The 27553-nt window shown below is 54.0% G+C and overlaps 10 protein-coding genes across 10 annotated transcripts; 5 read left to right on the top strand and 5 right to left on the bottom strand.

Annotated features, from left to right (window-relative positions):
• Window positions 1–830: 830 nt before the first annotated feature.
• On the top strand, window positions 831–2361 carry J4E90_004400 (uncharacterized protein; the record flags this gene model as incomplete). Its single annotated transcript, XM_051433965.1, has 2 exons — window positions 831–1027; window positions 1113–2361. The coding sequence occupies 2 exons, from the start codon at window positions 831–833 to the stop codon at window positions 2359–2361; spliced, it is 1446 nt and encodes a 481-aa protein (XP_051292483.1).
• Window positions 2362–3661: 1300 nt separating this feature from the next.
• On the top strand, window positions 3662–4704 carry J4E90_004401 (uncharacterized protein; the record flags this gene model as incomplete). The annotated part of the gene is made up of 2 exons (XM_051433966.1): window positions 3662–3669; window positions 4077–4704. The coding sequence occupies 2 exons, from the start codon at window positions 3662–3664 to the stop codon at window positions 4702–4704; spliced, it is 636 nt and encodes a 211-aa protein (XP_051292484.1).
• A 2003-nt stretch (window positions 4705–6707) lies between these two features.
• On the bottom strand, window positions 6708–8305 carry J4E90_004402 (uncharacterized protein; the record flags this gene model as incomplete). Its single annotated transcript, XM_051433967.1, has 4 exons — window positions 6708–6791; window positions 6901–7333; window positions 7382–7593; window positions 7649–8305. 4 exons carry the CDS (start codon window positions 8303–8305, stop codon window positions 6708–6710), a joined length of 1386 nt encoding a protein of 461 aa, XP_051292485.1.
• A 494-nt stretch (window positions 8306–8799) lies between these two features.
• On the top strand, window positions 8800–9669 carry RPL20A (60S ribosomal protein L20A; the record flags this gene model as incomplete). The annotated part of the gene is made up of 4 exons (XM_051433968.1): window positions 8800–8913; window positions 9057–9230; window positions 9281–9457; window positions 9511–9669. 4 exons carry the CDS (start codon window positions 8800–8802, stop codon window positions 9667–9669), a joined length of 624 nt encoding a protein of 207 aa, XP_051292486.1.
• Window positions 9670–9970: 301 nt separating this feature from the next.
• On the bottom strand, window positions 9971–11106 carry J4E90_004404 (uncharacterized protein; the record flags this gene model as incomplete). Its single annotated transcript, XM_051433969.1, has 3 exons — window positions 9971–10127; window positions 10177–10644; window positions 10769–11106. The coding sequence occupies 3 exons, from the start codon at window positions 11104–11106 to the stop codon at window positions 9971–9973; spliced, it is 963 nt and encodes a 320-aa protein (XP_051292487.1).
• A 495-nt stretch (window positions 11107–11601) lies between these two features.
• On the bottom strand, window positions 11602–14786 carry J4E90_004405 (uncharacterized protein; the record flags this gene model as incomplete). Its single annotated transcript, XM_051433970.1, has 2 exons — window positions 11602–12522; window positions 12570–14786. 2 exons carry the CDS (start codon window positions 14784–14786, stop codon window positions 11602–11604), a joined length of 3138 nt encoding a protein of 1045 aa, XP_051292488.1.
• Window positions 14787–15694: 908 nt separating this feature from the next.
• J4E90_004406 (uncharacterized protein) lies at window positions 15695–17616 on the top strand (the record flags this gene model as incomplete). Its single annotated transcript, XM_051433971.1, has 2 exons — window positions 15695–15878; window positions 15926–17616. 2 exons carry the CDS (start codon window positions 15695–15697, stop codon window positions 17614–17616), a joined length of 1875 nt encoding a protein of 624 aa, XP_051292489.1.
• A 730-nt stretch (window positions 17617–18346) lies between these two features.
• On the top strand, window positions 18347–19396 carry J4E90_004407 (uncharacterized protein; the record flags this gene model as incomplete). Its single annotated transcript, XM_051433972.1, has 2 exons — window positions 18347–18956; window positions 19011–19396. 2 exons carry the CDS (start codon window positions 18347–18349, stop codon window positions 19394–19396), a joined length of 996 nt encoding a protein of 331 aa, XP_051292490.1.
• Window positions 19397–19690: 294 nt separating this feature from the next.
• J4E90_004408 (uncharacterized protein) lies at window positions 19691–24140 on the bottom strand (the record flags this gene model as incomplete). Its single annotated transcript, XM_051433973.1, has 3 exons — window positions 19691–23291; window positions 23526–23872; window positions 23925–24140. 3 exons carry the CDS (start codon window positions 24138–24140, stop codon window positions 19691–19693), a joined length of 4164 nt encoding a protein of 1387 aa, XP_051292491.1.
• A 1045-nt stretch (window positions 24141–25185) lies between these two features.
• On the bottom strand, window positions 25186–27456 carry CAT1 (catalase A; the record flags this gene model as incomplete). Its single annotated transcript, XM_051433974.1, has 2 exons — window positions 25186–27177; window positions 27226–27456. 2 exons carry the CDS (start codon window positions 27454–27456, stop codon window positions 25186–25188), a joined length of 2223 nt encoding a protein of 740 aa, XP_051292492.1.
• Between the last annotated feature and the right edge of the window lie 97 nt (window positions 27457–27553).

Consider the following 27553-nt stretch of genomic DNA (forward strand, 5'->3'; position numbering starts at 1 on the left):
AGGAGATGCGCGATATCTCATATAATGCACAGCGCGGCAGACTCTCCGGTAGTGTTCGCGTGTATGGAGGCGCATGGCGCTTGCTGGAAATACATGCTGACGGAGGCTTCCATCAATTTCGCACCTTGCGTAAGAAGCCAACCATTTATGTTCCCATGAAAACTGGTGATGCTTAAGTAGATCAGCTTGGGAGAGCTTCGGCGACGTCCTTGGCGTCCAATTCGATTGATCGAAGGATCAGGATCCCTGGCGGTGCGTCGCCTTCGAACGAAAAGCACATCGAAGTAGATGGTAGATGGGGCGTATGCTTACAACCGGACGGAACACGGCATATGCCGAGGCCTGTCCTTGCTAGATTCAGATACTGTTGAACAAGTGTGGCGTGCGCTGTTAGATCGGGCTGCGAGCAAACCCAAGCAGAGCGGCGGAGCGGCGGAGCGAACGACGCAAATGGAACCCAATAGAGGGCGAATTTCGTGACTTAAGGAGACGACTGACGATGCAATGACTGTTGGCGATCATCCCGATCTGCAGATGAGGGCAGCTCACACAGCTTGGACGGTGCGACATGTGGGACATGTTTCGGCTGTCAAGCGTGATGAAGAGGGGTAGAAACGACGAAGAACGGCGTTATGAGAGCGGAAAGCTCTACCGCACATCGATGCGTCACAAAATGATGCGTCCAAAGCATGCTGGGTGCTGCTGCCGTCATTTATGATGTTTGCGGATGTAGTGAAACTGCGCTGTTACTTTCCCAGCCCTAGAGGCAAATTTCAAAACATCCCGAGGTCAACTCCAGCAATTGCATTCTGCGTACGACAGGCACTACAATGGACGATAAAGCCAAGGAATTTCTGGCTAATGTGGAAGGCGGAATCGTGCCAGTGACATGTCACGATGATGTCTTGCGGATTGCATACATTTATATCGATGAGGGGCTGTGGGACGGCCAGGGCGTATTCGATGTTGTGGAGAAGCTGCACGCGCATGGCTGGTCTTTTGGTGAGGACGAGCTCCGCTTCAATCGGTAAGCTACCTAGGTACATCCTCATATGAGAATCCCTCATACCGATGTACCCGGCACCTGCATGTGTGTGACTAAGATAAAACAGTACCTTGGATATATTTTATCTCGCCCAGATCGCAGCAGCCTACTACCACTGGACCGACCAACTAAATGGAGACGACCCTCTCACCTTCTCAGACTTCGACGCCTTCTACATTGCGCACCATGCCCTCTTGAACCCCACAGCCTGGCGCTCCTACTACTCCACCGCATTCCTTACCCAACCCAACACAGCACGCTTCTACCGCATGCCGGACCTCCAGGATCTTCCGGATTCGTCCTCCCCACTGTGTCTGCCGCGTGATAATCCGGTATCCAAACATGTCCTAAAGCTCCCCCGCTGGGCTTACACTGTGGGGCGGACTTGCCACAGGCAACCGGTCCTTCCATTTGACACGATTACTGAAATAGCCCTCCGCACGCTTGACACAGCCTTGACACGCCTACACGCGGCCTACCCCAGCACACCCCCCTTTTCAGAACCACATGCGCGCTTATGGCTAGACGAGTACTACAAACCTCCCATCGCAGAATCGAAACAAAAAGCGTTGTCCACGAACACCAACACCCAGCTGGAGGGAGAGGAGAAGATCCCTTCATCTTCAAGCCCTACATCTGACCCATCGCATCGCAGGGACAACCGCGAAGCATGGGGGCCCCATCACTTTGGGCTCAATGTCGCGTCGGGATTGTATGATATACACAGTTTGGAAGCAAAGTACCTCGCACAGGTTTCTTCGGGTAAGGTTGTCGAACCAGAACCTAGCAAGCCAGTGTTTTTCTGGTGTGGGATACCGGATGGAGGGACTGCAGATCAAGCGTTGCAGAGGGGGTGGCAGGAAGAGATTGGGAGTGAGGAGGAGGTCGAGTTCCTAGCCGCTGTTGCGATGGAGGAGACAGCCGGACTAGGAGTTGGAGCAATCAAGGTGGATGAGTTGGACTGTTCAATCCGGTCACATATCCTACTAGCGGTCATGCAGGCTGCGTTGGTAGAGAACATGCAAGAGAGAGAGCATTTCTTGGGGAAGCTGGAGAGGCGGATGGTACAAAAGGGGAGGATTGGTGAGGAAAGAGCAGGGAGGTGGGTTAGGGAGGCCTTGAAAATTATGGTGCCTTATGTACGCGTGTGGCAGGGCAAATGGCCTGGTGCAGAGAAGAGAGGGGAAATGCTGCGCCGGATCTTGGTGGAGAATCCACTGTTCTTTGCGCGCTGGAAGTTGTCGCCTGTTTTAAGGCAGTTCGCTTTTGACGACGCAAAAGTTGACTGTCTCGGCTGCCAAGCGGCGTACTGTTAACTACTGCCGAGATCCCTTCACCCGGGTAGTAGACAACTGTTGGCATACCCTACTGGTGAATGTAGTCGACAATCGTGTAGTAGCTACTGCCTAACACGGGCCGATACCTGGGTGGGCTCAAAGCAGAACTTGTGTCGCAGGACCGTGAATCTTGCTAATGATCAAAGCTGCCTTTGAACGGCTTTTGGTATCCGCAGTCGACCTATCCAGACGCTATTGACTGTAAGCTGTCGTGGAATTCCACCGTCGCGGTTTACCACGCTGCGATGACGTCGTATGCAAAGGAACAACGGCTAATGCGACAGCGATGATGGCGGCTGGGTGTTGCTGCCGTCATGTATGATGTTTGCGGACGTAGTGAAACTGCGCAGCCGTTGGGTCCCCTGATAGCGTTGCGCGCCATGCCGGATGCGGGCTTAATTGGCAGCCATGGAGGTAACGTGAAGACGCGAGGACGCGTCGAGGGGCGCTTTTCTTTGTGCGTGCCTGGCCAGCCCCACCGACGCGACCCATCGCGTCCGAGGTTCATTGATCAGCGACGCATAATTTCACGGCATCAGGGACCGTGTCATGGTCGCTGACATCGCCTTTGCCAGCCGCGAATCCTGTCATTGCGCGGAACCGGATCGCAGCCTCGCGCTACGCCTCTCTCCCACCATCGGTCCTTCAACACGACATTTGCCCCTCAGGGGAACGCCAAACGGCCTCTAGATGGGGCCTCCGGTGGACGGCCGCAATTCGTTGATTCGCGGATGCAAGCGATGAGCCGACGCTGGCTGTTGCACCGCGGCGGCGTCGATTGCTTTTCGCAAAGTTTCTTGGGTGCCTGGCCAAAGCTTCAACCCTTCAGAGAGCCCTGCGCAAAGAACGCGACCAGTCATCTCATCACTTTATCGTGCCGTGCGAATGCTCGTCGCATGCCTCAAGCAAAAAGTACGGTTTGAGACATTGGAAGTGTCGGTCCTCAGGTCCTGCTAACATGTCCTGAGCGGGCTCAGTTGTTTGCGGTAGAGGAACACGCCATGCCACCAGCGCACAACTAGCGCCATCAGCCTTCTTTGTTCCGCCCTTGTTTCACAACCTTGCACAAGTGTTACTTGGTCCAGGACCGGGGGCTCAGCCGTCCTGACTCTTAGCTCTGGAAGAGGCAAAGTGGAACATGTGATATCGCGTTTACGCGTTAGGTCCATTTACGCGTCCAATCGCGTCGCAATTCACCCTCACCCTGGCCGAGGGCCGGAGAGTGGCCTCCTGTGAGGAGTCAGGTATATATACACGGCTGCAGTCGCCTAGTACTTGCATGCTATCGTCCTATTTGCCCTACGACGTTTCTGCCTAAGGATCTTTCGGAGTCGTCTGCTTTGCCTACTTGTACTTGTACGCTTGCTGCCTACTCACTGCACCTATAAGTATCAGCGATACCTCTTCGCACCGCATCCATCCATCGTAACCACAGCATCTCAGCATCGCGTCATCATGTTCTCATCAAACCGCACGCGCCATCAAGAGGGCAGCTTTTCGAAACATCGCGCATCCAAGTCCAAATCACACAAGAAGAACCCCTCCTTCAGAGACTCACCGAGGAGAGTAGAACGACTAGCACAACATGCCCAGGCATCATCACCACAGTCAAACCAAACTTCTCCAACACTGGGAAGGTGAGTTTGTTCTTTTACGATGAAAGCCGAAGAAACTTTACTGACAACTTCCATCAGTGCCATCATCACTATCTCCGTCGGCCGCGAGCAGCGACTCTTTGCAGCGCACGAAGACGTTCTATCGCATTCTCCCTGGTTCCAGACTCTCTGCAGCGGTCAGTTCTTCCAGTCTACCAACAAGCGCATCGACCTACCCGACGAAGAGCCCGAAGTCTTCTCATCGATCCTCGAATATCTCTACAAGGGCGACTACTACCCGCGCATGGAATATGACAAGAAGCGAAACAGCTGGAACCTTGAAGATGGTGGAAACGCCAACAACGCCCACGAAGCCATCGTTCAGTCTTCGGTTGGACCGATCCTCAAAGACACTGTCATCTACTGTCAAGCCGACAAGTACGGACTTCAGGAACTGAAGAAGCTTGCGCTCAAGAAGCAAGGCCTCCAATCTGGCATCCAATGCTCAACTATCTTGACCTCCGCCCGTTACGCATATGCCAACACTCCTGACAACGACTCCAAGCTTCGCGCACACTACCTCGCGCTCATCATCCGCGCCCGACACACCTTCAAGCGCAGCGGCACAATGCAGAACGAGATGGAGAACGGCGGCAAGCTCTTCTTCGACTTGTTCGTTGCCATGGTCAATCACATGGACGACCTTTCAGCGAAGTCGCCGCACTAAGTTGCTGCCATCGCATTTGATCCTTTCGAGCTTCCCTTGAGTAGCTTGCCCTCTTCATCGCCCCCAACTAATGACTCTTTTCATCTGCTATTTCTTGACCTTCTTGTATATACACCTTGCGTTGCAGCCTCGCGGCTATGCCTTTTCTTTACTGGGTTCTGCTTCAGTGTGGGTTTGTTGCTGCACGGCGTTACGGTCTGGATATACCTTTCTGGCACTCATTCACGCCACTGTTGTACTATACTTATCTCTTTACCTGGCTTGGTTTTCCTTATCTCTCGCGTCTTCTCTATCGGCCTCAAAATTGCCTAGATGCGCAGGCCTTTTCGCATTGGTTCAACTTTCCTCTCTGCATCTCAAGACAGAAAACACTTCCTGGCTGTTCAAGTCACCAGATTGGTTGCGCTTTACTCATGTTCTTCGTCACGTTCTTGGTTCTCTTTTATGGAAGCCAGTCCCTTCTCCACAATTGTTGCAGTATTATCTGCAGGACAGCAGCATCAAATTGTAACAGGATATGGTCGCATCTTTCGTAATTTGTTTCAAGCGATTAATGATAGCATACAATATCACGAATACTTACGCTTGGATTCTGAATTACCGTATCTAACCTGACGTGATGGCGCATGGCGCAGTGATTCATTTAGGCCTCCAACTGCTCGTAGCGACCATGCTGCTCAGCCTTGATCCTCCGTCTCCACACTGGCTTGGCTGATATCATTGGCCGGCAACACGGCATCTACGCAGCACACACATCACAACCTCCAAGTATATAGCTGGAACGGTAACCAAGCGCATGTGGACTTGGTGACACGATAGCCACGGTGATCACCATAACCGCAGTGCTTATCAATTTGTTCTCGAATTTACACACCACGCAACGAACTCAACACAAAGCCACCGCCATGTTCCCCGAAAAACCACCTCGACACTCAGCCCAAGCCATCGGCGCAAAACGCGTCGGAGGCAAGAAAGTTCCAAAGCAGTATCGCAAATACCACAAGAACCATAAGAACAACAGTAAAACGGGGGGCAACGTCGCTACCAAGTTCGCGCATAATCTGATACGCGGAGTGAAGTCTATCATCGAATCGCTCTAGGTGGGACAACTCCGGGGCAAAGCAGCACGGTACATTGCGACTAAAGCATGTGGGCTGCGAGCGGAAGCAGGAGGAAAGAAGGAAAGACAGAAAGGGTGAGCCGTGAGCTGAGGTGCGTCGGCGAACGCTATACAGGACGCCAGTCCAGGATGAACCATACAAAGCGGGATGGAGAACGAATGCAGCGCCTTAACGATGCCCGAAGACAAAGCCAAGTGGATAAGCAGGACTGGGCATGGAGACGAGGGAACACCGCCGATCGTTTCCCGTTGACTCATCTTGTCAAACGCTCCACATGCGCGGACTGGGCGTGGTACTGGTACTTGCTGGTACAGTCACAGTTATTCAGCCGGCATACTTCGCTGTTCATGCAAGATGCGACAAGGACACCATCTGCACGTCGAAGCGAGGCGGAAGCAATGTATCGCGTCGCGTCGCGTTGGGCTGGTAGTGCAAGTGGGGTAAAGATGGACAGGGCGGCGGATTGGGTGTGGGCGGGGGCCTGCAACGCGATATCAGCTGAGAGGGCGACAGCGCGTCTGTGCGGGACGCGGCTTGGGGTCCTGCACCAGTCACTGGCCGCGTCGAAGAGCCGGCGCGTCTCACGAAGCATGCAAGGGAGGGTTTAGATAAAGGAAATACCAGGGAATCAAAGTTTGAGGCAGATCGGTAGCATTTATTGAGATATTGGCGATTTCAACTTGCCTTCCTTCGTCGTCAATCCCCACTTGGCGCGATGGTGTGGTGCATCGCACATCGTCGTTCCATGCGCATCGAGGCTGCTTACACATGCGACCGCGCATCTCCTCCCGGCTTGGACAGTGACGTGTCGTGGTTCGTGATTGTGATAGAGCAAGGAGTTGATCTGTATGGTAGACGGGAGCAGGCCGACGTTTTTAGGCATCAGACCCCTGTTCCCGGGAATGCGCCCTTCTTGTTCATGACTACCATGCCGTGTTCGCGCGAGATGTAGCCTTTCATCAGACCCTGCAATCTGGGTTAGCCGAGTGGGTTCTTGGTGTGACATCCGTGACGAGGCTGCCTCAGAGCCGGGTAAGACCTATAGAAGCCCAACGCTGGGGCATAGCGTACGCACCTTGTAAATCTGGTTTGCCAATAGGCACTCGACCTCGTCGTCCTCCACTGCTTGGCCGCTGCCTTCGCCTGCAATACCCATCCTGAGCGCGGCGGCAAAGTTTGCTAGCGGTACTCGCGACTTCCGTATCCGGTCCTTCTCCGTCTGTCCTTCTTTGAGATCGTCAAAGCCACCAGCGAGGTAAACCTTTCGGAGAAGGTTGCGCAAAGCGATGTCGCGGCTCCGCTCCAGAGTAAGGAAGATGCGCCGCCTGACAAACTCGGGCTCGCCTTCTGCCAGTGCCTTGTCGAAGCCCGTAAGATCGCCTCGTTTTATGCAGGATACGAGGGGGCCGAAAATGCGTTCTAGACGAGGGGCCTCGGCGAGTAGGCTGGCGGTGGGAACCTTGTGTTGAGTGATTAGGCGGCAAGGGATAAGATATGTGAGAATGAGCCTGAACTGTTAGTTCCGAGGAGTTGTCCGTTAGATTGCCCTAACTCACGATTTGTTTTGTTGCGACTTTGACCAGCAAGATTCCCATGCTTGCTGCAAGCTGCTTTCTGCCTTGGCGTAGTCTTCCTGCAGGAACGCCAGCACTCCAAGATAGTATTTGTATGTGACTCTATGCGCTCGCGGGTACAGTTCAAATGTAGGTAGGTCGGACTGTGCTTCGATCGATCGTACAACGTTCTTGGATAAGCTGATTGCTTTCAACTGGATACATGCGCGTTAGCTGTCGTTACACCACGCAGACTGCGATAGGGCTTACTTTGAAATACGTCTTGAACTGAAGGTTGGCTATGCAATATACACCCCACTTTCGCGATTGTGACATGTCGGGGTTCCTGTCACCAAGACAAAGGGCAAAGATCCTGTTGAATACTCGCGCAGCTTCTTCAAGCTTCTGATTCTGAGGTGCTGTGCTCACGATATCGTCTGAGTAGCCGGTGTTGAGAGCTGCTGGTTTCGACTTGGCCAATTGCTCGTCTGCTTTGATTGCTATCTTCCTAAGATGATTCGCAGTGAAGTACAGGGTGAATATGGCCCATGCTGGTAGCAGTCCACCAGATATGTGCTTGATGAAGATGCTCGTCAGGTCCTTCCACGTATCGTACACTGCCAGGTATTGACGCTCATTCAGCTTGCCTAGATTCGCTGCTTCATCGGTCTTGATGATCTCTTTGACAGCGCGCCAATAAGTAGCAATGATATCAACCCAGGGAGAGGCCTTGGCCTTTTTGGGGTTCATTCGCTGTTCGAGCGCATAAACAACATCGCCTTCGATCTTCTCGTCACTGGAGGCGCGGTAGAAGTCGTATAGCCGGCCAGGGTCATGCGCGGGTGCGACTGGACTGAAGAAGTCTGCGACGGGTTGCGCAAGGCCACTGGCCAGTGCCTGGTGGAAAGGCACGAGTGCAGCTTGCATGGTGGCTTTGAGGGATTCGGATGGGATTGTGGGATGTCGGTTGTCGCGTGGATCTGAAGGTTTGCGCGACTTCAGTTGGCACTCTCAGCCCTTTGACATGGTGCGGATTATTTGCTGAGAACCAACTGGTGGGTGTTCTAGTGGTCCTCGAGGTGGTCGGGTGTTTGGGCTGTTTGTTCGCCGACGTCCATAGCGCCTGCCGCCAAGTTGTTGTGGGCCCCTGCTCAACTCGGCTAGCGCGCACAAGGTGGTGTCGAATTCGCTTGTCAATCCACGATGGAGACGACCTGACTGAACTTCTCAACTCAAGGTACTAACCTCACAGCACAATCAAGGTCAGTCTACGTCGCCAGCTCATGCCCATACCGCCCGCTAACCAGTCGCAGATGGGTAAGCAATTTTTCTTCGTCCGCAACACCGTCCCGTCCAGCAATTGCAGCCGATGGAATTTTCGAACCAGGCCAGCGCGACCATGACCGTCTCTCACCATCGCGATGAACCGACACGAAGCTGGACCGAGTGGGAAGGAGCTTTGGTGGTGTGCACATACAACGGACAGGCCAACATCGCCGAAGACTTGTGACGATGGCAGCGAAGCCCGCGAGATCGTCCGCATGCGACAAACTCGAATACGACCGTACTCGACTGCCCTAATACGACCGCCTTCCCCAACCGCGACTGCTGCAATTGCTGGACTAAGAGAAAAGATTGTCATTGAAGCAGTACTGACGATGCTTCAGCACGCTTCCAGGAATACCAGATCATCGGGCGCCATCTGCCCAGCGAGACCAACCCCTCGCCCAAGATCTACCGCATGCGTATCTTTGCGACCAACGAGGTTGTCGCCAAGTCGCGGTTCTGGTACTTCCTTGGCAAGCTCCGCAAGATCAAGAAGGCCAACGGTGAGATCGTCTCCGTAAACCAGGTATGTCGAGGCGGCAGAAGACTGCGCAACAACAAATTGACCCGGTTCAGATCCACGAGAAGAAGCCCCAGAAGGTCAAGAACTTCGGTATCTGGCTCAAGTACGACTCGCGCTCCGGTACCCACAACATGTACAAGGAGTACCGTGAGATGTCCCGTGTCGCCGCCGTCGATGCCCTGTACCAGGATATGGCCGCCCGTCACCGATCGCGCTTCAGGTCCGTTCAGGTATGATCAAATCGACTCAGCCGCCTGCGTCAAATCACTCACACTCAATCTAGATTCTCAAGGTTGTTGAGGTCGAGAAGGCCGACGACCTCCGCCGCCCATACATCAAGCAGCTCCTCACCAAGAACCTCAAGTTCCCGCTGCCCCACCGCATCAACAAGAAGGTTGGAAAGAAGGTCTTCTCCTCTACCCGACCATCCACTTTCTTCTAAGCGTGTTTCTCATTACGGAGTGCGGTCTGGATGGGAAGGGATGTTATGGGTTTCCCTCGGTTATGCATGCTTCACGAAAAGAAGTACATTAGGAACGAATGAAAATCCCTGATACCTCCATTCGGCCGTCGGTGCGCGTGATGCAGTTTGAGGTGCTAGCTAGCCACGCGCGTGAAGGCGATACTTGCAGGGACGTTGAACAAAGGCGATACCGAGGGATGAGTTGGACGATAGACAATGAAGTCATGCCAATACACTTGAGCAGTACATGTTGCATTTCGACCCATTTTCTAACATGCGATTAGATCTTCGCCCTCCCTGTTGGCGCCACCTTTGGCCTTCCCAGTGTGTCTATCGGCATCCACCACGGGTATCCTGTCACATTTGTCTTGTCCATGGTCCCCGTGAAATTCGCCGGTCTCTTCTCCATGAAGGACTTTACGCCCTCAGTGTTATCCCTGTGGCTAGTCAGTTTGTGGATACCAGTTGGTAGCGAGGAGGACTTACGGCGATCCAAACAACTCGTAGATGACCCGGCTATCCAACAAATGCTGACCCTCAGGACTCCCCGCATCCCTGTACATCAGCTCCTTCATCAGATACGTACTCACGCCGCTCGTGTTCTTCACCACGTCCTCTGCAACCTCGAGCGCCCTCGGCAACACATCTTCCGCCTTGTCGCACACCTCCGCAAACAAGCCATCCCAGATCTTGTGGCTAGCAAGATAGGTGCTGCCTGTCGTCACGGCCTGCATAGCGCGACTATGGCCGATCAACCGGGGTAAGAAAAAGGAAGAACACGCTTCCATGATGAGTCCACGGCGCGAGAAAACAAAACCTATCTTCGCCGATGCATAGGCTATGCGGATGTTCATAGGCAGCGTCATGGTGATGCCAATCCCGACTGCGGAACCTTGCAGAGCGGCGATGGAAGGCTTGCGGCAATGATGGATGGCTAGGGCTACGCGTCCGCCTCTGAATGTTTCTTTTGTTAGCACACTCTTCTTTGTCAATATGACCAACCTAGTTTCGTTCTCTTTGATCGCAGGAAGCGATTCGAAACATATCACCAGCACAACAATAAAAACACCCAACATACCCATCCCGATGATCCTGCACCCTCTCCGCATCCGCCCCATTAACCCCCTCCCCAAACCCCTCATCCAGATCCGCGCCCGCACAGAAGATCCGCCCATCTCCTGTTACGACGATGCATTTCACCCGCTCGTCTGCGTCGAACATGCCGTATGCGCTTTCGATCTCCGCGCGCATGGTGTCGGTAAAGGCATTGTGGTTTCCGGGTCTGTATAATGTGAGGATGATGACGGAGGGTTCTTTTTCGTGGTGCTGAGTGCGGATTTGGGTGAATTTTAGGTCGTTGTAGGAGGTGGGGAGGAGGATGTCGGGTTTGTGGCGGGGGGTTTCTTTGGGGGGCATTTTGGCTGAAGTTTTGGTTTGATTTGGACGGGTGAGTGGATGACAGACACAGGTGATGTTATGGGGAATTAAATGCTGGTTACATGCGCGTGGTACGTACGTACCCCGTGTTGTCCGGGAGCGTGGACGTGCTTGTCGCGTTGATGATGCGGGGAGACGCGGAACCGAGGTACGCGTTGGCGGTGTTCGACGTCGAAGCTTGGGTTCGGGTAAGCTCACCTCAGCCATTACAGCCTCTTTACACGGAAGATGCTTGTGAACACTATCTTTGTTTGCGGGGTGATGAAGTCATCCAAGCATACGGTATAACACCTCTTGCGTGTTATCAAATCAACGTACCTTTGTCAACAACGCTCACGATTGCTCAATCATGTTGTCAACAGAACGCTGCTTCTTCAGTGTGAGAGGATGCAATGTCCAAGTATCATCTATACTGGCCACAGCCAAGTCGCTTTCTACTATTACATAGTGGTATCATTTCTCCATACGAGACATCTAAGCTGTGACCTCTCCCTCAGCAAAAGCTCTGCCAATTTCCCTCGCAACACCCAATCTTAGCACCGCAATAATATCTTCACTCTTTGCACCCTTCGGGAAGCCTTTCCGCCAGTCCCACCCACGCTTACTATCGTCTACGTGTCCACCCTTGACAAAGACCGTCGAGCCCTCTGCACTCTGACCATCTGCGGAGCCGAAATCGATTGAGCCTATAAGCGAATATTGGCTTGACGCTGTCGTCAAATTCGATGTCGATTTCGATAATTGTTGAGAGGCATTGGGGTCGTGTGCGGAGAGGAGGGTAGTCGCAAGTACTTCCTCACATTGCGTTCGGATCATGCTGGGTGCGGTGTCAAGGTCTTCGATGGCTGCGAGGAGGTCGTACAGGTGGCGAAGCGTCAATGTGCGCTTGGGTTGGTTGACAAAGATGAGTGCTTCGCCTAGCAACGGTAGGAGAACGTCGACTTGAACCACAGTTTCTATCTCTGGATCGTACAGTCCTCCACGGATGCTAGATGACGCACTGGCGATGATGACCATGAGAGCATTGGCTGCAGCTCGTTTCCGTGCCATGGGTCGATGTGCTGGCTTCTCTCCGGGCTTCAGCAACACCTCTTCATCTCGCAGGTCGTAGTATTTGCGTATTGTTGCGTAACCGCTCAGGTGGTTTGAAAGGAGGGAAGCTGCCTCGGAGTCTAGGCTTGCGAGTTTTGTCAGGGTCTGCTTTGGTGAAGTAATGAGCGAGTTAAGTGACTCGTCTAGTTCATCTAGAGGCGGATAGGCTGTCGACTTGATAAGGCAGTGGGCGACCAAGACTCGTAGCACCTCTTGAATCTTTTGTGCGTCGTGAGCACGGGCGTAGTAGAGCAGTGTGTCGCCATAGCTCTCGGTGTTGGTGCGGAGATGGTCGGCGTATTTCTGTAACTGTCAGCTTGTATCCGGAAGTATTCTTGTTCATGACTTACCTGAGCGATGATGACGGCATGCTGTGAAAGGCCCAAGTTATGGCAAAGCTGGGTGATCTTGTCGACACGAGCTGAAGACTCGAGTTGCAAATCGTTTAGTATCCGCTCAATGCGCTCGTTTGCTGTGATGCCGTCGTCCAGTCTACCGAGAATCTGCACCGCGATCTCCCATCCTTCTTTGGATGTTTGGCCGTCTCTAGCCTCGAGTTCGCCCCTGGCAGGCAACAAATTGGCGTAGGCAATCAGTATGTCGTCTTTTCTCACACCCTTCGGCTGTTGCTGTTCAGTGTAGCTCAGGACCATCAGATCACTCTGGTCGAAGTGATCCATCAGGCCCTTTGCGCTGGTAAACCACTCTCCTGCACTGGCAAGCTCCGCGACCGCAGAAGCCATGGTGAGGGACCATCCCTGCAGGATTTGGAGAGCGCCCTCGATGTTGTCATCAAGTATACATGCTACGCCCACCTCGAAAGGGTCGACAGCATTGACACTGAAGTCTTCGTCGCTGTTCTGGATGACAGCCGCCAACGCGGAAGATAGCCGTTGGCAGTACGCTTTGACCGGAGTCACGTCGACAGGGCGAACTCGTTGAGACCGCATGATGGAGCGACGGCTTGCGGCCAGACTACCCTGTCCGGAATCTTCCTCTTCTCCATTCCACCAGACGCTCAGACCCACTACTGCTTCGATCCAGTCCGCCGATAATTCAAGGATTGTTTCTTCATCGCCCAGCAAGAGCTTGTAAGCCATGCTAAGAGCCTCATACACGGACCAGGGCACTTTACTCTCAGCTTTGCGACTGGCCACACTGAGCTGGAAGCTTGCCTGGGTTTGCGAGATGCCGAAATGTGCCGCCTGGAAAGGCTGAGACATGGAGTGTCGGCTCACACTTTCGCCCTCGGCAAACTCCTCCAAGCCAGCACTCACTTGGTGAACGCGCTGCCTGAATATGCTCCAATCGTGTCCCTTGATGTCCCAATCCTCCGATGCGATGGCTGGACATTCCCGGAGGAGATCGATTGCTTGACGAAGCGCGTGGTTTGCGTATGAGAGATGTGACCCGACGTAACCTGAAGTGCCCAATCCGTCGTGTTGAGCTGTCTCGGCGTGCTCAAGCTGAGCGCCCTGAAGTAGTCTCATCGTCTGCGAGAAGTTGCCCCGGACAATAGACACATGAACAGCTTCCCAGAAAGAGGAATGTCTTGAATATCCGCGGGTCTCCTTCAACACCACTTCGGCCTCGACCTGAGGGAATGTGCTGTTCAGCCAGTCGAGCAGCACTCGCGGGATGGGTGTGTATTGTTTCGAATCGATTCGCGCTACGAGGGAGAGGGCGGAGGCTCGCTGATTTAGGCCAATCTGTGGGGGGTTGTGAAGGGTCAGCAGAAGAGCGGCAAGCTGGCGGGCTTGCGACAGCTCTTGTGAAGTCGACTTGTGTGCATCTGGCCAAGTCGCGATCAACTCTTGAGCGACTGTGCCAATCACCTCAGTCCGCTTGTCTGGCGAGTCTGACTGAAGAGACTCATGGACTTTCTCGACCAGACGCTCCGTCTCCAATATGATTTGGTCGGTCTCGCGCAGAGCGTGTCGTTCGCTATGGGAAGTCAGGCCCTTGGCGAGCGCAAGGAGATCGAATCGCGTCTGTTTTGCGCCTGACCGCACCAAGGCTGGACTTGGCTCCATGTCGGTTGCGCTTGTTCTCGACACGATTGACTGGGAGAACCTGTTCTGTGTTTTGTTGCGGCGCTGCGGTGAGAGCGGCTCGTCCTCCTCGGTGCCCTCATCTTCGTCCATGTCGTCATCTTCTTCCTGGTCTTCATCCGTGTACTCCTCTTCCGACTCGCCTTCCGCGTCCTGGTGTAGGGTGTGTGTGGGCGCTTGGAACTGGCCAGAAGTTGCGATGCGTCCGCGTTGTGTTGGGGGCCGTCCGGAAGTCGAAGTGCCTATTGAGCCGAGCCCATTGCCTTCAAACATGCTTCCCTTGGGCGGTGAGCTACCGAACAGCGAGTTGCTGGCGTAGTCATAGCTGTTTGGGTTGAAGGTTGGGCGTGCATTGCCGAAGAGTCCTTGGTTCATGCCTGGCGGCGGGCCAGCTGGTGTTGAGGAGGGATAGTGCGATTCGTCTAGGGGTGGAGCGCCAGCGGGTGTGGTCGAAGGGGCGTGTAGGCTGTCGTCGTAGTAGCTGCGGCCGGGTGTTGACGGTGGTCCACGAAACATTGCTCTCTAGTCGCAAGTTTACCTGGGTACGCGGTGGAACAGGCGAACAGGGATCCAAAACCAAGGTATTTTCTCCACTTAATTTCCCAGTTCACACGTTGCGCCGCACATGCGCCGTAATGAATTATCTCGCGTGGTGAAGGGATTTGATTGTTCTCGGTCTAGCTACTGTCGCGGTCGCAAAACATAAACTCTGGACGAGCTCCAGCGACGCGCTGGGCTTGGCGCGTCCGCGGGCCGGCGTCCGGCGAAACCTTTCCCCGGCTTCACAAAGTGCGCGCGCCGTGCAAGAGCGGCACCTGCGTCCATGGATGTCTTGCTCGCAGCTTGCTTTTAGATTGCAGACCCGCCCGGCTATCTAGACTCGACGACACGTGCGCATGATTCACGACGCATGCCTAGTTCATCCCGCTTGTCTTGACTTTTGGTTTTTTCTGCTCGTTCCTGGTGGCGGCGCCATGAAAGCGTGCCTTCACAACGAATCAGGCGGCGTGCATACCCCGAGATGGTGTGGCTGCCACCCGTGTTCAACCCCGCTACGGGCTGTTTCTGGTAAATCAATATCCCATCACCGTCACTAAGTCTTTTGTCGAGTCGTGGAGCGCAGGGGTCAAATCACTTGGTAATGCCTAGGGTTCCTTATTAAGGTACCCGATGCTAGACTGCGCCGTCGCCAGCCTCCGCCAGCATTAGCCTACAGCTGACGTACCGTGCGACTCAAAAACGGTTGGAGCCCGCTGGTCGACCACACCCGCTGCTTCCGTCGCCTGACCCTACTCTTTGCCTTTTCCTCGTGCGCGTTGTCCTACTTGAATGCTTCTCATCTCTAATGTGTAATGCTGCTTGCTGCGCACTCATACCCCTCGGCCCACCTCTGACGTAGTGCTGCCCATCCATAGCCCGCCATCATGGCGCTCTGGTCCACCGCGAAGACGCAGTCAAAGCAAGGTTTCGACAAGGTCTACACGTGGGTTGACAAGCTCGGTGCCCCCGTCAATCGACTGTCCAACAAGGTCGGCTCTGAAGCCTTCTGGCCTACAACGCTAGACATCGAGTCGGACAAGGCTGCGAGGATCCTCAAAAGCTTCTGCAGTACGTCAACTTCCGCTGCGTCCCGCCAAGTACTAACACGCCCACAGAGGATGGATTCTACCAGGAAGAAGACCGACCCATCGCCACCGACGTCCCCAAGGGAAAACAACGAGTCCTCAAGAAGATACCCTCCAAGGTCATCCAGAATGCCAAAGGCCTATGCATATTCACGACCATGCGTTCCGGCCTTTGGGTCTCCGGATCTGGCGGAGCCGGCATATTGGTCGCACGCAAGGCCGATGGAACATGGTCACCCCCGTCAGGCATCATGATGCACACCGTGGGTGTAGGCTTTCTCGTAGGGGTAGACATTTACGACTGCGTGATTGTCATCAACTCCGACAAGGCCATGGAGGCATTCCAGTCCATCCGCTGCACATTGGGAGGTGAAATCAGTGCAGTTGCAGGCCCAGCCGGCGTTGGCGGCATACTGGATTCGGAGATCCACAAGCGACAGTCACCACTTTTCACGTATATCAAATCGCGAGGATTCTATGCTGGCCTCCAATTAGACGGAACTATCATCATCGAGCGAACAGACGAGAACGAACGGTTTTACGGCGAACGCATAGGAGTCAAAGACATTTTGGCAGGCAAAGTGAGGCACCCGCCTTACGAGATAAGGAGACTCATGGAGACTCTGAAATCGGCTCAAGGCGATACGGACGTGGACGAGACTTTGATACCAGACGAGGCGCCGCCTGCCGACTTTGAGATTACAGGTCCGGAAGACAAGACATTTGGTATTCCAGACGCTGTTGACCCCGACCCGTATGGCGTACTGGCATTACAAGAAGCTGGTCTAGAGATCAGGGAAGCTGGCACACACAGCCGTCCGGCAAGTGAACAATTCGAGTTCAAGCCGAGCCCCACAAGCCCCATCTACAACACTTTCAGAAACTCTACATTCCGGAGAAGCATGGACCGCTCGAGCTATGCTGGCAGTCGGCCAACGAGTTGGCGCACAAGCACCATCAGCGGCGTATTGGAACCCCGGACGCCAACAGTTGACATGAGCACCCAGACCGACGATCTACCGCCACCACCTCCGACCATCAGGAAGTCACCCCCCACGCTGCCGCCAAGAACAAGCGTCGCACGCACACCTACTCCTCCCATAATGGAAGTACCCGAAACCAGGGTCGAGCAAGCTACTCCGCCACAAGCAAGGAGTGTAGACAGACAGGCCGAAGAAGCAACACCTACCGCTGCAGGAACAAAGACAGACAAAGCTGCCGGCCCAAAGTCCGACGGCTCTCCTCGGAACTCGATAGCCACTGAAGAGGCCCATGACTCCGAGTCAAGTTCCGATTCGGAATCAGACGAAGAGGAGGAGGAAGATGAGTTTGAGGAAGAGCCAATCGTCCACGAGATCCACCAGGCCGCTGCTCCACAAGCCATTCGCGCACGCGTCGTTCAAGTTGCCAAGCCAATGCCTCCTGCTCTACCGGTCAGAAACCCATTCCGCAACCGCGTCTCAACGAACTCAGACGGGTCCCTGAACTCTCCAACCGTACCGAAGCATAGCCCGGAATCAACCCCCTCGCTTATGCGCGGTGATTCAACTTCTTCTCTGTCCTCCGTAGAAGACAACAGACTCGAGCAGATTGGCAACAGGCTCAAGCCCAAATATTCTCACGAGCCATCGCCTGATGACGAGAAGAAGGAGGACAAGGACGACGCCTTCCACTCGCTTCCAGAGTCCCCGATGAAGAGCATTCCAGGAGGTTTCAACTGAGCGACCGAAGTCTAACATCCAATCGACTTCCGCCTCTCTCTACACCGCTCTTTCGCTGCATATATAGAGCTGGGATGACCATCTCATCCTGGACTACACCTCACAGATTACGCTTACAAACTGGCGTTGCGACCCCAAGCGCATGATTACTGCGTCTTGCCACTTGCTTATTCGGCTTGGCCAAAACGCAACTATGCCCGGTCGATCACCACACCCTGATAGGAGACCGCCTTTCACCGTCGTTACGAATTATGATTCCCATTGATATCCACTTTATTGCTTTACTTGCCCTGCTCACGCATGGCTCGCCATAGCATCTGCATGTATCTAGTGCCATTTCAAAACTGCAATTCGTTTGCTTGCATACCGATAGTCACCATATACGAATATTATGTCTAATTCGAATCAACACATGTCTGGCATTGTTCAAGGGTGATATACAACAAATTCATGGCTCATCTGGACGGCAGTGAGAGCGTGGGCGGCGGGCTGCGCTAACGCGGCCGTGACACCCCTGCCAAAATTTCGTGAACGGAATTCCACCACGAGCTCGACTTGCGCGGACACACAAACCTCCACACCAGCATTTGCACCCTCAAGTACTGAGTCGGCGCGCTTCTTACATATTGCGCCCGAACCGATCTGTGAAAAGTCTCACACCAAGTCCTCTCGAAGGCCAACCGACACTCCTTCCAACCACACAGCGCCCCCGTCACAACCCACACCCGCAATGGCACCCGAAGCGCCGCCAAAGACGAAGAAGTCCAGAGCAACGCCGAAAACAGTCGCCGACTTCACCGTTCTTCCCCTCACATTATCCACGCTGTCTGGTCTGCCAGCGCACTGCAACGATGCAAAGCATTACATCTACGTCAAACCACATGCGCCCAGCATACCCACCGCCGATGACGAGCGCAGCCTCTTCGTCGCAAACATACCCATCGATGCCTCCGAGCGCAACATCCGCGCGTTGTTCCAAGAACAACTAGGCGGCTCCATGGTCGAGCGCGTCGAGTTCGATGCCTCTGTTCCCGCGCAACCCATGCACAAGCGCTGGAAGAGCGATAAGCCTACGACGCAAGACGACACTACCTCAGGCAAGAGAGGCAAGAAGAGGAAGAGGACCGATGACGCGGCGGTGATAGCAGAGGGTGTGGTGGAAGACGCCGAGAGCGCGCTACCACGATTATGGAACAGCGAAGCACGAAAGAGCGGAAGCGGCGCCGTCGTTGTCTTCGTAGACAAAAAGAGCGCCAGGGGAGCTCTGAAGGAGATCCAAAAGGCCGTAAAAGAGGGCAGAAGCATATCATGGAAGGGAGGAGAAGGACTAGGCGTCGAGCGTAAGTCTCCGCAATCCCCTCACACTCATTCCACGTCTAACCCAAGAACAACAGGCTACAAATCCCACAACTCCCTCATCTACCCCACCCCCACCCTCCTCCAAGCCTCACTAAACGCCTACCTCACCCAATTCAACGCCCTCGAAACAGCGCGGAACCGCATCCGCAAGACATCCCGATCTGTTCCTGACGAGGAAGGCTTCATGACGGTTACAAGAGGCGGCCGTGTTGGGCCTGCTAGGTTGGAAGAGGCAGAGAAGAAGAAGGCTGAGTTGGATGAGCGCAAGAGGAATCATAGGGCTACGGATGACTTTTATAGGTTCCAGAATAGGGAGAGGAGGAAGGAGGCTGAGGGGTTGCTGAAGAGGAAGTTTGAGGAGGACAGGCGGAGGGTGGAGGGTATGAGGGAGAGGAGAGGGAGGGTTAGGCCGGAGACGTGAGGACGGGATGTGTGGTGGGCGTGTGATGAAGACCTTCCTTCGGGGAAGTTGCTATATACGAGTTTTTGGAGTGCAGCCGCACGCAGGTTGTGCCACCCGATGAAATTTTTACTGAACTGTTCTCTTCAAAGCAAGGCTCACTCGGCATGGCACAATTGTGAAGTAGATGAAATCAATCCATTGATTCATGGTCATAAACTAGTCCTCGTTAAACTCAACATGACAAAGAAAAAAGGAAACCAATCTCGAATCTTTCCCTGAAGAACGAAAGACGAGTGTGCGCAAACCACCAGCCTAAGTCATCCCATTCCCGTTCCCATATGCATTCGCATTCGCAATCCCACCACTCATCTCTTCATCTTCCCCTCCACCTGGGTTCTGTCCAGGTAGTGTTTTCGTTTGAAAACAAGCTTTGTTGAGCCGACGACTCCCAGTCTTACTCCCACTCCTGCGAAACTGGCACATGGAAATCGATTTCGACCCTCGGGTTTGGTCGCCTTCTATCTCATTGAAGACACTATCGCCTTGCTTGTTTGATGATTGGCATTCGCGCAGAGGAATTGCCAATGGAAGTGCGTGATGCGGCTCGGTGTTTGCAGAAGAGCGAACATGTTTGGCATCGGACATACGGTCTTTCCGATTGTCCAGATGGTCGTCGTCCATAGTGGTCTGGACTGGTTCCAAAAAGGAAGTAAGGCCGTTCGGCATCAGCTGGACTGCATTATTGCTCTTGCTGTTCCCATTTGCAGCAGCGATTGGCATAGACGGTATACCTTGATCAGATTCCGTATGCACCTTCTCCCAGACTAGTGCTGAGAGACCACGAGGGAATGTTTCTGAGGCCTTGAGCGTGTTGCACTCCCAGTACAACTGTTCACCCAAGTGGAGGAAGCGTCGACTGAGTAGGCGGTCTTGTAGTGCCCATGCACGTGTATCCCAGCCGAAGTTGGGTGTAGTCATGATGCCAGCTGGCAGCAAGGCAGAAGCCGGCTGTCGACCTGGAGTCGGGCTTGTGCTGTTTGCTGATCCAAGTAAGGACGCCGGGTAGTTCTTTTCAGGTATGCCCGACATGACCACTTCGCCGGTCAACTGGTCAAGTACGACTGTCAGTGCTGCGTTACGGAAGGTGGACGCCATCCTCGTGCACTCTTGTTGCTTGTCTTCTTCCGAATCTTGAAGCACGCATAGTGAATCTAGCCAGCAATAGTTGTGGCCCAGGCGATGTGCTGTCGCAATCGCATTCGCGACTGTGATCGGTAGTGTTCCTAGAGGTAGCTCACTTCGCATGCTCAACAGCGTGCTGCTGGAGAGTACTGGCTGGTTGTCGCCCCATATGTAGCTCAAAGCGACATATTCGATAGACGACTTCAGGCTGTCGGTCTGAACAATTCTCGCGCGAATCGCATCACCTGGACTGCCCGGAAGAATCTCGATCAGACGTGTGGGTAGGTTGCTGGCATCGCGCTTTGGTGTATGGTGACAAGCTTCGTGAGTGTGTGTACACTCGTCTAGCCAGCTCTTCGCATTCGAAAGACTAGGCTCTGACTCGGTGCTGTTCTTGCCGTGAGCGTGGGAATGGCAGCAGGTTTCGTCGCCGCCTTGGTGAGCAAGCGTCTCTACTCCACCAAGTTCCTCTTGTGGGCCAGGGTATGTCGCCTTGTCGTTCGGCCAGTTGAGACAGCATGGTGCCGGAGTAAAGATCATGGTCAATGATCGTGCATCCGGCCGCTCATCTGGATCGGCATTCAACATGGTCTGAAGCGTACGCACAACGGTCTGCTCCGTCGTAGTATTTGCCTCAGCCAAGAATGCGGCAAGCTTGTCTTGTATACCGGAGACGTCCTGCCAGTAGTGCTTGCCAGTACGACCGCTGAATGTCTTGCGGAAAGCTAACCATCCCGTGTTGCCTTGGCTGAACGATACAGACGCCATCTCGGCGAAGACACAACCAAGACTCCATATGTCAGCTGCCTGCTTGCGAGTAAAGCCCTCAAAGACTTCAGGGGCGATGTATTGACGTGTTAGCGGCTTGCGCTGGTCGTCGCCCACTTCTTCTGCGGAGCTGACACCAAAGTCGCTGAGCACGACGTGTGGGAATTCCTGATCGCCTTCTACGATCAAGATGTTCTGAGGCTTGATATCCATATGCTTGACAACAGGTCGCTGCTCGTGGAGATACCTCACTGACGAGGCAAGACAGCCAAACATCTTGGTGATAGTCTCTGGCAGATTGGCAGGCTTCAGCAGCGCTGTTCGCTGCAGCCATCCTGAAAGCGTTGTCTCCGCAACGGGTGAGAGGAGGATCGACATCTTGTCGCCTCTAGAGTAGGCCCCAAGGAATCGAATGATGTGAGGGTGGCGAAGCTTCTGAAGAACGCTGACTTCCTTCTTGAGCTCCGCAATCGCAGTCTGGTCCCGGTTCTTGAGTGTCTTGCGACCGACGTGGAGTCCCGTTTGCTGATGCACGACTTCATCGACTGTACTAAAGCCTCCGGAGCCCAGAAGCTTGACACTTAGGAATGACGTCGTTGATGGACGCATTTCTGTCCTGAATAGTGTCATGGCTGTATTGTCTTGAGTGGACGTGGTTGACTTCGTATCCAATGATGCGTCGGAAGGCTGAATATCTGGACACTCTGGGCTGGAGAGAGGTGCAGAAGATGACCCTGGAGCAGCAGCGGCTACATCAGCCCTGGAATATTTCCAGTGAGGGTGTTCTGATAGTCGAGCATCCGTTCTACTGCCTGAGGATGAGTTTAGGAGAACACTCCTCACGGACTGGGAGAGCCCATCGCTGGCCAGAGAGATCTTGTGGTCTTCCTCTGTCGCAACGTGGCTGTCTTGCAGTAGTTGCTGATCGGTCGTTTCAGGTGAGATCGATGACTGAGAGATGTTCGGCGAAAGTGTAGTGGGTTTGATAAGTTGGTCCGCACAATACAACTGGCTCTCACCGAGTTGTGAGAGCTGGAATTGGAAGAATCCGCCGCTTGATGACTGGCCTGCAGAACCGCCGCTGCCGCCCGAGCCAGTGTGTTTGGAGCCACCGTCACCCTGTGGATGGAAAGGCGGTTGAGGAGAAGGCTTGCCACCGAAGCCGCCATCGCCTGGCCCGTCGTCATTGTCGTCGTCTGCGGAATCGAGGCTGTCGTTGTCTTCCTCGTCGCGCCAGTCAAGCATAGATTTGCCTTGCTTGAAGTGATCCGCAATGTGATCTATTCGTTCTTGTCTCGTCTCGAAGCGATGTCGGCAAAATCCACACTTGCGTGGGAATTCGGTCTCAGAGTACACGGTGCTGGCCTCGTCGAAGTCCTCCGCGTTCATCTCAGGGTGGATATTGCGGAAATGCTGGACAAAGTGGTACTTTCTGAAGCACGGTCGAACGTTATCGACACCCCCGACTGTACACAGGCTGCAGACCCATGATTTGCATGGGTAGCCTTCTTCCTCATTCCGCTTCCAGTCATTCTTACGGCCATACCGCTTGCCGCATTTCCGAGTGCACTGGTATATTTTTCTGGGATCCCTACCGAGCAACTCCAGGTCTTCGGTAGGTGTGCACCGTTTCTTACCCCGTGTGGTGACTGGCTGTATGGTGACGGTAGTGTTGTCGCAATTTGGTGACGAGCCGGGGGTGACCGTCTCTCCAAGTGCTTGTTGTATCGTGTTCCCATAAGCATTGTATGCCCCCGAAAGCTCTGTTTGGTAGGTCTGATCATCCCAAAAGAGTTCTGGCTGCTTCTGCTGCCGGTCTTGTTGGATGAGTGCCGTTTGGGACTTGTAGGCCGAATCGCTCTGGTTGCCACCCATGCCCTGCTTCAAGAGCTGACCGAACCAGCTTCGGATGGCATCTGCAGGCTCACCGGTGAGCTGGCTTAGTGAGTCGATGTGCCTATCGCTTTTGAATTGTTAGCATTGATGAACATTACTCTGGTCTTACAAACACGTATGCGCTACATGATATCGAAGCTAAGGAGGAAGTCGCCAGCCAGGGGGATACATGAGAGTGTGTATGACTCGGAGATGACAACGAAACACAGCTCCGTGCACCCCATAAATGTATGGACAGACTTCCCTCTCGCCGTGGTATCCGTCTGGCTGAACAATCTTGGTCGGAGGGTCATGAGCTTACCTGGGCAGCACATTGTATTTATGGAACCACGTTGCGCAGACATCGGCTGCTTCATCTGGAAGACCTTCTACGGCCACGGGTGGGGTCGCCTCTAGACCCCAGCTGGATGTCGTGGTTGCAGGAGGTGTTGGGAATAATGGGAAATCAAAGCTTGCGTGACGCTTAGATTGAGGGTAGTCCTGCGTCTCAAGCTGTAGCGGCCGCTTGCCAAGCGCATTGAACTGCGTAGACATGGCATCAAATGAGTGAAGTGGTGTAGGTGGGTATGCCTTCGCGGTATGTTGGAGCTGCATATCAGGTGTGAGCTGTGCCATCCATGCTGGGGTCGCCGAGGTGTCATCCAAGGTCTGCCGCATGGTTAGCAAGTATGCCATATGGCGAAACTAACAATACGCTTACCAGACTTTGTTGCATTGTGCACTGCTGAGGGTTGGTTTCGAATACAGCCGGATCAATGAAAGACGATGATGCGGAAGTATCGATACCCTCGTCAGCGAAGAAGAAGCCAGAAGTGTTATCCGCTGGCGTGTACGACTGCTGCTGCTGCGGCGTCGCGAACATGTTGCTGAAATCCATGTTGGTGTCAAAGGCGAAACCTGCGCCCTGATGGTCCATGACTATGTGTGGTGTATTTGTCAGAGGGCGTTCAATTTCGTCGTAGTAGACGGTTAGCAATCACGGGCTCAAAGAAAGAGCGTGAGCGAAAATGATGAAAAGTGAGTGTTCAGGAGCCTGAGGCTTGTCGCTCAGTATTTCAGATCAAAGGGCGCTGCGCCCACGAGTGTTGCAGTCGCTTTCGGAGTCATCCACGCAGCCCTTCAGCTCTGGGAAAGGGCGATGGAGATCCAAGGTTTAGGCAACCGGTCAGACGATTAGTGGGGATTCGCGGTAACTTTACGACCCCGCCAAGGCGGTCGTTCGAGACGCGATTGTGGCGCTGGGAAACCTGCGGGATTTGGCAAACCTCCTAAATCCTTCCAGTCGCCTTATATATTCTCAAGGCGTGTCTAATGTAGGAGTGCGAAATAGTGATGATGTTCGGACTCGTCGTAAAGTTCAGTGTCGGGGTCGAAAAGAAACGGCCGCACATTCGTAAGCGCTAATTTGCTGTAACGCCCTTTTCTCGCTGCGCATCCAGATGAGGTTAGCCGAAAGTGGGGCGTGTGGCTGAGCTGCAGAAGATACGGAGAACGCGAACTTGGACTCATCCCCATATTGAGGTTTAGCTGCCCTCTTGACAATGTGCTATTCATCAGGATCGCATACTCATCTCCCTGGACTTGCATAGCTTCTGCTCTAGCGATACGCCATGTACACTAGTTAGTCGACGTGCAACCAACCTCGAAGTGTACTACCCCCGCATCGTTCTCGATGCTTTGTCTGGGTTAATGGGAACATAGAAAAAAAGTCGAAGTGTGTGAAAGCCGCGACGGCGCTTACAGTTGCTGACAGAGTTGGATATGATGGACGCCATCTCTGCTGTTTATGGAAGGCGTTTGCTCTCGCATCATAGAATATAATCTTGGTAGCTTAAGAAGGAATATGAGTGGCTTGGAATCTTTTGTAAAATTGTTCACGTGGTATCATTGAAAATTATCTACGTTCATGAAAGGAAGCATCTCTTGGCCTCGTATCATCATCATTCTCTTCCCATCACGCCTTAGTAGGCAGCCATCTGGTTAAGCCCAGCAGTCTCACGCTCAAAGTTCTTGTGTTGAGAGATGCTGAACAGGTACGCGCTGGTGAAGTCCTTGGCCTCCTTGGCCATGTTGACAGCCTCCTTGAAGCTATCGGCGTGAACCTGACCAGCAGTGACGACACCGTAGCTGTTGACAACATCAGCAGCAGCCGAGAACTCCATACCGGGGAGGTCGACAGCTTGCTTGATGAACGACACGCCTTCGCCGGTAGCGCCGATTGCCTTCAAGTGACCGAAGGCTTCGCGGATCCAGTGAACAGCGCGGCCATTCTTGCGCAAGGTCTCGATGGACTTGGCGCCACCGGGCACAAAGACACTGTCGTACATGGTGGAGCGCTGGCCCTCAAGGTGGTGGTCTGCTACAACGCCGGAGCTGCTCTTGTCCTCACCTTCGGCGAAGATCTTGTTTCTCCTGGGAGAGATGGTGAAGGGAAGGGCGCCGGCAGCGGTCAGGGCGGCCTTGATGCCGTTGTAAGCGACCTTGTCGTAACCATCAGCGATGAGAATAGCGACCATGCGGGTGGCAATAGTAGGCTTCTCGGGCATGAAGTCCATTTGCGATAGACCCTTGGCCTTCTTGTTGTGCTTGGGGCGAGTTTGTTGAGTGGGCACATCGCTACCAACCATCTCCGCAACAGTCTGAGCAAGCTCAAGATCGATCTCGCAGAGACGCTCACAGAGGCGCTTGTAGACAACAGGGTCGTCGCAGTGGTCGAGCTCAAAGGCAAATGCGTCCTTCATGTGCATCTTCTCGTTCTCCGACATGGAGTTGTAGAAGAGCTCGGCCTGGTTCTTGTGCTCCCTGAACTTGCTGCTCTGCATGCGGGCCTTGATACCGGCGGTCTTCTCTGGGTAGTCGATGTAAGCACCCTCCTTCTCGGTGGCAGGGGGCACAGTCTGGTAGCGGTTGGGCCAGTAGTTGACCTTGCCCTTGGTGATGGTGTGGCGCATGGCACCGTCACGGTTGAAGTTCATGACGGGGCAAACTGGCTTGTTGATTGGCAACTCTTCCCAGTTAATACCCAGACGAGAGAGCTGAGTGTCCTGGTAGGAGAAGTTGCGTCCTTGTAAGAGAGGGTCGTTACTGAAGCCGATACCAGGGACAATGTGGCTTGTGCAGAAGGCGACTTGCTCAGTCTGGGTGAAGAACTCGTCGGGGTTCTGGTTCAACTCGAGCTGACCAATGTATCGGATAGGCACCAGCTCCTCAGGCCAAACCTTGGTAGCATCCAGAATGTCAAAGTCGAAGTCGTGCTCGCGAGACTCTGGGAGAACCTGGATACCAAACTTCCACTTGGGGTAGGCGCCGCTCTCGATAGCCATCCACAAGTCCTTGCGGTGGAAATCAGGGTCTTGACCAGCTATCTTGAGTGCCTCGTCCCACACAAAGCTGTGTACACCGAGCTCGGGTGTGAAGTGGAACTTGACAAAGCTCCTCTCGCCCTTGGCGTTAACGAGTGTGTAGGTGTTGACACCGAATCCCTGCATCATGCGGTATGAGCGGGGGATGGTACGGTCGGACATGGCCCACATGAACATGTGCGTCGCCTCTGGGTGCATGTACTGGAAGTCCCAGAAGTTGTTGTGTGCGGATTGTGCTTGAGGAACCTCGCAGTCAGGCTCGGGCTTGCCCGCGTGAATGACATCGGGGAACTTCATGGAGTCCTGGATGAAGAAGACGGGAATGTTGTTGCCAACAATGTCCCAGTTGCCCTCCTCTGTGTAGAACTTCACGGCGAAACCGCGAACATCACGCACGGTGTCTGCGGAGCCACGGCTACCCAGTACAGTGGAGAATCGTAGGAAGACGGGGGTCTCGCGCGATGTGTCGGTAAGGACGCCAGCTGAAGTGACGTCTTCGGCCGACTCGAAGAGAGTGAACTTTCCGAAGGCGCCGGAACCACGGGCGTGGACAACACGCTCGGGGATGCGCTCGTGGTCGAAGCGGTGGATCTAACACTGTTACTACTCGGTCTTGGTGGCCAGGTCTGGTCTGCATACCTTCTCACGAGCGAAGTGGTCCTCCAAAAGGGAGGGGCCAGTTTGGTCATCGGTCGCCACCTTCAGCCAGTCGTCGGTGTTGTTCTGCTTGACACCGAAGTCGCTGGTGATGCGCCACTTGTCGTCGTGTACATCCTTGGTGACGGCTGCGAGCTGGGCCATTTTGCCAGTCTTCTCGCCAGTGAGGCCCTTGGCCTTCTCTGCGACGTTGCCTATGATTTCGGACGCCATTTGGTCGAGTGTGCAAAGATTGATTCGATTGGCGATGTCAATCGGTGTGGTGGCCGTTTGTTGCGCGCGCCGCGCCCGTCTTTGTACTGCCGGGACT

Source organism: Alternaria incomplexa (genome assembly GCF_024043165.1).
Source record: "Alternaria incomplexa strain BMP 0042 chromosome Unknown scaffold_5, whole genome shotgun sequence".
In the NCBI taxonomy this organism is placed as follows: Eukaryota; Fungi; Ascomycota; class Dothideomycetes; order Pleosporales; family Pleosporaceae; genus Alternaria; species Alternaria incomplexa.